General features: G+C 53.6%; 1 protein-coding gene across 1 annotated transcript; it reads right to left on the bottom strand.

Moving 5' to 3' along the window:
- Positions 1-727: 727 nt before the first annotated feature.
- On the bottom strand, positions 728-8,670 carry LOC144146175 (uncharacterized). Its single transcript, XM_077678144.1, has 3 exons — positions 8,419-8,670; positions 5,489-6,842; positions 728-2,231 (listed from the first exon to the last, which is right to left on the bottom strand). The coding sequence occupies exons 1-3, from the start codon at positions 8,571-8,573 to the stop codon at positions 1,839-1,841; spliced, it is 1,902 nt and encodes a 633-aa protein (XP_077534270.1). The 5' UTR covers positions 8,574-8,670; the 3' UTR covers positions 728-1,838.
- Positions 8,671-9,073: the final 403 nt, after the last annotated feature.

The following is a 9,073-nucleotide window of genomic DNA, read 5'->3' as shown; positions in this document are numbered from 1 at the left end:
ATTGTTTAAGGAGAAAAAGGCTTCTCTACTGTGTAAAAGTGTATGTTCACAATTACACGGACGTGATATTTACAATGTCTGTACAGCTATATGTGTATTATGTGTCATTGATATTTCCCGCTCCTGTCCATTACTTTTCTTATTGGACCCCGCACTAGCCGCTGGCTACGGGTCCAGTTAGTGTTTGTAAACTTCATGTGACAAATGGTAATAAACCTTCAATTAATAAAAAAAACGGGGATTCTTACGCATGCAGAAATTTCCTACCCACGGACACTTTTTCTGTGTTCTCGTTTTTTTTCTTAAATTGTTTCGTTTACACAAGTTGGTCCGCACAGACAAACGCACAGTCTTAAAAGCTCGCGCTAGTGTTTTCGCCTTTGTTCTGTTTTAATACCAGTACAATAATACTTTTTTGAAATATAACTGAGAATGTCCAACAATAGAAGCTTCCGAGACTACAAACTTCGCTCGGTCAGCTTCCGTTTCCGGTTCGGTGGAAAAAGGGGGAGGGGAGTTGGGTCCATAGAGTTTCTGACAGAAACTCTATGGTTGGGTCAACGGACCTCCGGGGGGGGGGGGGGGGACGGCTTACAGCCCTACCCCCACCCCCCGTAGGTGCGCCACTGGCTGTGCGAACAATGCGGAACAAAAATTTTGCGTCCTCAGGCACGCAGCTTGATGTTTCTAATTGTGAGATGATAAAAAAAACATTAGCTCAGCGCTTTATTTAATTATAAACGCGGCGTGTGGCTTGATCACCAAGCGGCAAGACTCTTTCCAAGTTTCGTTTGCAAGGACACTGTTCCAATCTTCTCCGCTGCGGTCATCTGGAAATTACAGCAAATTAGCGTTTATTTTAATCAGAATTACACCAGAATGAGTTCGGGTGAGGCAACTCATGTATACCTTTCTTTTCTGTCGTAGATGCACCATGAACGCACAACATGCACCGCTAAAGACATAGTGTACGTCTAGGGAGCACAAAAATCCCCAGAGTGTGTTCAAAATAAAGGGAAGGAAAACGTTGTGGACATTGATCGCTAATTATAATATATGGGTCCAGCGAAGCTGACGATCACTCGATCGCAAAATCACAATTAATAAACGATGACCCATACGTGCGGAGAGCGACGCGTTTCCGCACGCGTTTTTTCCCCTCTTCAAAACCGGTCCTGTACATACCTCCACGTGCGTTCCTGACCGCTGCCGATCGACCGGTTTCCGGAGAGGGAATATGCGTGCGGAAACGCGTTGTCCTCCGCACGTGTGGCCAAGGGGAGGAGTGATTGCGCATTGGAGTTTTAGGCGGCATCGGTGACCACGAAACGTTCCGGCCGAGGTGCCGTTAACAGGATCGCAGATGGAGAGGCCGAAGAGAACTGAAGCTGCAAATTGCAGGTAAAGTTGCAAAAACGGACGCTGTAGTTCCTTCTCAGGGGAGGTCTTGCCCGCGGACTCAAAGCCATTGGCTGCTACGCAGGGCATGCACTTCTATTAGCGAAAAAAAAAAATCGTGCTCACTAGTAGCACCAAGTGGGCTGCGACCAATTACGGCGCTGCAACACAGCAGTGGAGTACTATGTAATAATATATTAACGTAAATTACAAGGTCCCCCGTCCCCCAATACCCGAGCATTGAATCCCCGCCCACACGTGTACACGGAGTGAAAGCATGAAGACAGTTTCTCCGGCTATACTATGGTCTCCTCTATGGAGCGCAGTCTCGGTACTTTCGTGCGAAACTACGTTACTCCGCTAGTCACATATGACCGTGAAAATCTGCTCTTGGCAACGTCCATTGCTTGAAACAGCAACCCTATTCCCACGCTGGGTTCTCAGAAGACGCTGCACTTGTGCCTCGGGTTGAGGACGGTGTCCGGTGAGCAACCGAAGGCCCGGGAGAAGCGGGGCACGTGGCGCAGGACGTCGCTGCACGGGTCCCCGGTGCCGGGGCACTTGACGAAGCACCAGGTGATGAACAGCAGCTGTACGGCCGACAGCTGCGGCGTCACGAGCCAGCGCTCGTCCTCGGCCCGCCCGGAGCGGCCGAAGGCGTCCAGCGCGGCCTCCACGGCCGCCAGCTCGGCCATCTGCTGGTCCGGGGGCGCGGGAACCGCTGCGGACGTGGACAGGTACTGGAAGCACAACCGGGACTCGTTCAGGGCCGCCGCGGCCTCCGGCAGGTGGCGGTAGAAGCGGAACGCCAGTTCGGCAGACGCCACGCCCACCTGGAGATCGCCGAGGCGAACCACACACATTTGCGGAGAACGACGCGTTTCCGCTATCTGGAAAACAGTCCGGCAGCAGTCAGGAACGTGCTGAAGGCTACAGGGCCGGTTTTGGGGGGAGAAAAACTGGCGCAAACGCTTCGTTCTCCGCGCATGCGTTCGGCTTTTAAAGGTATACGTGGCTCCCTGTCCCTTCCTTGAAGAGAAAAATAAATGGATTAAACAAATTATTGGGCTGGTCCCAATCACTTCGGCAGAGAGGGTTTTTCAAGCATATTTGTTTCTAAGGGCTTCTTTCAGTCAGTACCAAAGGACAAAGAGCGAGTAATCTTTAGGGCCATCTTCGGTAGGTGCCGCCAGGGTCCCTCAAAGGACTCTGGTGCCGCTTTGACCGGAACGCACAGCAGCCAGGCGACCGGAACACGATTCCTTATCATATTTTAAGTACTAATCTCTCTTGGTGTTAGAGCGAAGATTTTGGTCTGTCTTTCCGCCTGTCGCTTGGTTCAACCGACTGCCCCCCCCCCCCCCCCCCCCCCCAAAAAAAAAAAAAAAGTTGAAAGAATGCTTGGACACGAGATATGTATACGAGGGCGTTCCAAATGACTGGCACAGCTGCATTCATGGTTCGCACATGTCCACATCAGTCATCGCGAAGGAAACCTCAGGGACATTCGAGGCAAAATATAAGTACATAACCGAAAGCACACCAGCGTTCTTGTAAGGCGTTGGATTAGTTCTTACGATAAATAAAAACACCGGCAACTTTTGTTCCCTCGCTGGCAAAGTCCTGAGGCAGCGCGCTGGTGACGCACTCGGCGCCCAATCTGGAGACCCGCGTTCAGCTCCCGCACGAACTCAAATGTGTTTATAAATACGGTGGCCTTTCTGGGGCTACCTAACGGGAAAATTTTGGTCCGTCTGCGTGTCCGTCATTCAACTAAGGAAAAGGGACAGAGCTCGTTACAACCTACTCAAATGCTGTCATGGATCGTGGTGTCGAAGTAAGGCGAGGTAAAAGTAAACACTGAAACAAACTGACTTGTCGCCTCCAAGCAGAACAGAAACGTGTTGGTCCCACGCATAGGTGGGAATCCACGTCACGCGAAGGTTACCTTGGTTCAAGTGAATTGCCTGTGGCATTTTTTAGTGCGCCATTTTTCTAGTGTTATTGTGATTTGCTTGGCGTAGCTGCTGATTTTTCAGAAGGGCGAGCCGAGGTGAGTTCGTCGAGAAATATGAGACTCAAGAGGAAGCGTTCAACGTTCGCTCCCCCTTGCGAAGATGACCCCAACCGCAAGCGCAAAGAACGTGAGGAGTGGACCTTCAGCGGCAACTTCTCTCTTTCGCACCCCTTCGGCAAGTCACCTTCCGAGCCGACCACTCGGGTGCGGTCCGAAGCATAGAGCTTCTTAGTATAGCGTGCCAGAGAGGAAACTGCGCCTGGGATATAGTGCCTAGAATATACGAATTCTAGGCACCATACCTAGGAAACCACGTCGGCTGGGGAAGGAGGGGGCGGGGGGATATGGCTTTACGGGAAGACCACAGCTGATGGCTTTGCATGTCTATCGGATTTTTGAGCGTCGTCTTGGGTTTTCTTTCTTCACTATGCAGTGCTATGTCTACGAAGGAGCCGCTCCGGCCGAAATGGCCAAAACTCGCTTCGCTTCTCTCGCTTCACTTCTCCCGCTCTGCTTGGAAACTCAAAATTCGCTCGATTAGTTCATGCTAAGACGGCTTTGCTTCATTATAAGCTACTGGAAGGACTAGTGCCAGCCAGCGACCATGAGTAGATATTTACATGAGTACAAGCCCACAATGTAAACACGAGTAGAGTGCGCTCCCGGTTCTTTTTTGCTGTAGCTGTACATATGTTAACAACGCCCGGACATCTTGACTGAGCGGGCAACTTTCCGCTGCGAAAGTTGTAGCAGACGGTCTGTTACGAAAACACGAACGAAAACACTGCGAAGGCGAGGTTTTTGTTTTTATAGGTACGCGCATAAAACCTTTCTGAGCTTTTCTAGCGATTTAATATTTGAAATATTTGCAAAATAAGAGTCTTTAATGAGTTTCTCCCAAAATTTTACATTACTGTTAAATTTCACATAATTGTTAACTACCACCTTGGTCTGCAGAATAGTAGCCATAAGCGCCCTGGCAGACTCTCAGTAAAAAAAAACTTAATTTTTTTATTTTTCATCTATGAGACAGCGTTTTTATTTTATAATTACATAATTCCAGACTCCTTGCGTTTTGGTGGCGTATGTTGTATTTAAATTTACGGCTACTAAAACGTTTCAATCCAAGCCAATGATGAAACTAAGTCGATCGCATGGTATAATGGCGGCACATGACGACACAGACGGCGTTAATGTGAGCCGCATAGACGCTGGTTCCCTCGAGCGTACATAGTAAGAAACTCTATGGTGTGAGGTGGCCAGAGTTATCGCGTGCCCTTCCTTCCCACACCCTCGAATCGGGTTCCGGGCCCCGCAGACGCGATACACGGAGGCCAGAGACCAGTTAGCGTCATCTGGTGCCAGATAAAACCGAGCCGCACACTGGGCCAGAACGCAGCAGCAGCAGCCCCATCAAAACCTGGGAGAAGAACCAAAGAAAGTTTCCCTGAAAAAACAAATATAAAAGAAAATTACGCCAGCTGTTCCATGTTCCCGACAGCTGGCCCGCAAGCAGGGCGAACGGCTGAATCGAACAAACCCCCACGGAATTTAGCGTGGGAGGGAGGCAGAGGAATAGCGCCTTTCGAGGGCAGCCAAGCAAGCAGAGATTCAATTTTGTCCCTTAACCTGTATGTCGCAATACGTCTCCATGTAGGATAGAACACGCAGAGCTGCGGCCCATAAAGAAAAGTTTAGAGTGTGCACCGTGGATCACCTTACTTTAGCAAGTTGAAGGGTTGCTTGCCTTCGAAGGAAGCGCTGCACGTGCACGCGATAGTAATGCAACAGCTCTAATGCCACGAGTGCGACATATAGTTATATAAAGGGACTTCCAACAAATCTATCCAAACGAGAAGAAAATAAATCTATCCAAGCGAGAACAAACTCATGGCGCAGTCGGTAGAGCGCCACGTACCTCCCGTTGCGGCGAGAAGAAACTCGTTGCAAGTTGAGGTAAAACTTGCATTTTTACCAGGAGGCCTTTTCTTGTAACCCGGCTAATAATAACCTCGTTTTCACGATTGTACAAAAGGAGTGCGGATTGATTAGGTGCGATAAGTGTGCGCCAACCTGTGTGCCAAGGCCTCCGTACTTCACCGCCGCCGTGATGCCGTCGTCGTAGAAAGGCAGCACCAGCGTGAAGGGCGAGAGCACGAAGTCGCTCTCGTTGAGCGTGTAGAACATGCAGTCCTGGAAGGGGCGTGCGGACAGCGACTGCGAAGGGGCCACGTATCCCGGGCGACGCCTGAGCGACCAGAAGCTGAGCCAGTTGACGACCAGAGAATCGCTCACGTCCGGAAGCTCGGTGGGGGCCGACGGTGGCAGGTCCACCAGGCGCAGAGCGGAGTCCACAGAGTGCCACCCACTGGCGAACGACGTGTTCCTCGAGAAAGGCTCCCTGGACGACACGCGTCTCACGAAGGCGTCGCGCACAGCCCGCACCAAGCTGTGCACGTTGGTGTTAGTGATGGGCCGCACGACCTCCGAGTCGTACAGGGCGAAGATGTGGTCCCCCACAAAATTGTAGGTCATGGCGAAGCAGGCGCGGCCGTAGTTGAGCGCCGCTAGGTCCCTGTCTCCGCCGTAGTGGTCCAGGATGAGCTCCCAGTTGGCGAACAGGGCGGCGTAGCGCACTGCGCACCAGGACACGTACAGGTGCGTGTCGGGCTCCCCGTGCCGCTGGCGCAGCCTGAGCAGGGTCGCCACGAAGTCCGGGCTGGCGGCCCGGAGGCGGACGCGGCTCGAGACGTTCCAGTGTCGCGCCGCGGCGGCCGCCCACTCGCTCTGGTTGACGAGGCGGCCGTCCGCCAGGGGCTCGGGAAGCGCCCCGCGCGCCCCCCCGCGGAAGGCGAGCCGCAGCGGGGGCAGCATCCTGTCCTCGACGGCCCGCATGTGCTCGAAGGTGACGCTGGTGCCCACGGCGGATGCGAAGTGCGTGCGCAGGAGCTCGAAGAACCTGCGCGCGTCCCGGGGGTCCCCCAGCTTCGCCTGCCTGGCCAGCATTCTGGGGAACGTGTGGGCTTCCCTCACGACCACGGTGGTCCACGCGGCGGCCTCTTCCACGCTCACAGTGACGAGGGCAGGCCAGTGCAAGACCTCGGACAGGTAGACGAGGGTGCGCACCACGTCGGGACTCTTGGAGCGTGCGGGCCAGACGACGCCGGCTTGCGCCAGGGCCTTCTTGACGAGCGCCGTCTCGTCCCTCCCGTCCCGCACCATGGCGTCGCAGCTGCGGTAGAGGTCCGCGACGCGCTGCCGGGCCCGGCTCGCCTCGGGGGCCCCGCCAACGGGCTCCGCGGATCGCACGAGTCGCGAGAGCCGATCGAGCGCGGATATGAAGATCTCGGTGCGCACGGAGTGAGCGTGCCGCTCCTTCCAGCCTTCGCACACGAAGCGGGTGAAGCTGTAGCACGGGTTGAAGGACCTGGCAGGGAACATAGCGCATGTGCGCGATTACTACGCGTCCCCTATTGTAACGCGCCGGTAAGTTTACGTAGAAAAATTCGAAAAAGAAACCACTTCCCGCTTATTCTTTCGCGCAGATTTAGAATTGGGTTGTGGGAAAAGTTCTTGTCCATGGCAGTGCTGCTGGCCGCTTTGAAGTGATTTCGACTTTGAGCCCCATTGTAACGCGCTCACAAATTTGAAAGCTAATTTTAGCGAAAAACGGGGCGCGTTAGAACTGTGCAAATACGATACACACACGCTCATTATTAACTTCCTCCCACGTTCGCAGCGGCATTGGTAATACCCTTGGGCAAACGAATACGAGGGAAGGAGGCAGTGGCGTAGCTAGAACTATTCTGTGGGGGGTGTTATACCCCATCGGTAAAAAAATTTAAAACATAGCCTGCGCCCAAACGATATCTTTTCGGTTTTCTTTCTTATTCTCGTTTCTACGTTTAAATTTATAGATGAATTGTGTAAAAGGCGTTGGCATATAAAAAGGCCAAAAGGAGTGGGGGATGCCCCACTTTTAAAATTTCGGGAGGTGTTGCGACACGTCCTCCAGCCCCGGCTACGCCCTTGGAACATTGTAAAGAAGGGTGGCAGATGAAACAGGTCCGCGGGTGGGGCACCGGCGTACGCAGAGAGAGGGCGAGCCCCTTCTCCCTGGACAAGTGCTGGTACAGTTGGTACATATTGACGGATGAGAAAGCGTCAATATGTACGGTTGTGTTGCCTCGTCTTTCCTTGTGTTTTGCGTACTTTTTTTTCGCTGGCTTCCCATTCCACGTGGAGACCGCGGCAGATGGGCGTTGGATAGACAATTAAGGCTCAAATGACGAAGCTCAAGGATCGAATAACAACCACTTATCGTTTTTTTTTTCTACCGTGCGCGAGCATCATACCAAGACCACCGGCCATTGTCAGTGCCTGCCAAAACAAAAAGAACAACAATCGGAAGGTTATGCAGAGTTCGTCCACTGGCCACCGCTGTTTCTAAATTTTGAATAACGTTTTTCTTTTCTTCTCCGTCTATTTTCGCTGCTCTCTTCTCTTCTTGGCGGGGGCCTTCGTTGTACGCACCTTTGGTGACTGTCGTGTTACGTACACCGCGTCGCGACTGTCTGCGCATGCCGCAGCTGACTCCCAACTGGCTCCGAACAACGACGATGCGGCAACAAAAACGCACCAATCTGAAGCAGTGCATGCCACAGGACTACCCTTACTTATTGCACGGGTTATGTGGCGCCATTATTACCAAAGTGAGGGCCAAAAACATGCGCGGAGAACGAGGTGTTTATGAGCGCGTTTTTTTCCCTCTCCGGTCGCGCAGCCTTCGCGCGTGCTCCCGACCGCGGCTGGGATGTTTTCCGGAGAAGGAAAACGAGTGCGCGTCGTTCTTCGCACATGGGTTCCGCTCACTGTCAACCCGGCGCCCACCAGAGAGAGGGGGTGCGATGCAGAGCTGCTTATTGAGAGTTTGCAGATTCCGAGATATCGCAGTTTGAGTGCACGCCGCACGTGCTTCGAAGGAGCATGAAGGGGAGGCGCACCTGTTCATGGACTCCTGCAGCCTGCGGGCGAACTGGCCGCAGGCGTACGAGCGGCAGGGCTCGTCGCGCACACTGACGATGGCGAACACGACGGACAGGAGCAGCGCGGCGCCCAGCACCACGGCGGCGATGGCCAGCGACGGCAGCAGTAGCATGCGGCGGGCCTCGTCCGAGGCCCCCCTGCCGCCCGCCACCCACGGGAGCGCCAATAGCTGCGTCGGCCACACGCGCCAACATCGCGCTCATGCACACCCAGGGATCGGCACACGAGGCCTGCCACTGCACGCGTAGGACGGGAGGCTGGGAGGCCCCCGACTGTTGAAAGGAACCCTGCAACACTTCTAAAGCGAAGCTTAAGTGTCCTCACTGATGCCGTTGTACGCAAAAAAAAAAATTACACCATCTCCCCGAAGGGAACTATGTGGTGATGCAAAGCATGGAGGTTCCGTGTAGGTTCTACACCGGAGCAAAACCGGCGCAGGCGGTGTCTCGGAGCAGACTGAACGCCACGCAGCGCGCGCACCTGCTTTTATACAGCTGGAGGAGAGGATAATGGAGGAGAGACGCGCATGCGCAGTGGGGGTGTGGACGGCGCAACAACAAGGGATGGCTCCGACCATGAGATGGCTCCTGGAGAGACAGTGTCGCTGGTGTC

The sequence above is a fragment of the Haemaphysalis longicornis genome, unplaced genomic scaffold, assembly GCF_048455015.1.
Source record: "Haemaphysalis longicornis isolate Haplotype H1 unplaced genomic scaffold, Haemaphysalis longicornis Haplotype H1 scaffold_7, whole genome shotgun sequence".
Classification (NCBI taxonomy): domain Eukaryota; kingdom Metazoa; phylum Arthropoda; class Arachnida; order Ixodida; family Ixodidae; genus Haemaphysalis; species Haemaphysalis longicornis.
This window is presented reverse-complemented; position numbering and strand designations above follow the sequence as displayed.

What these genes read in the sequence shown, in the direction of transcription:
- LOC144146175 (XM_077678144.1), bottom strand. Translation starts at nt 8,573, where the DNA reads ATGCTACTGCTGCCGTCGCTGGCCATCGCCGCCGTGGTGCTGGGCGCC. An exon ending in CTGCAGGAGTCCATGAACAG is followed by an intron (nt 6,843 to 8,418) that starts GTGCGCCTCCCC and finishes GTTCCCTGCCAG; the next exon opens with GTCCTTCAACCCGTGCTACA. An exon ending in ACGGAGGCCTTGGCACACAG is followed by an intron (nt 2,232 to 5,488) that starts GTTGGCGCACAC and finishes GGCGATCTCCAG; the next exon opens with GTGGGCGTGGCGTCTGCCGA.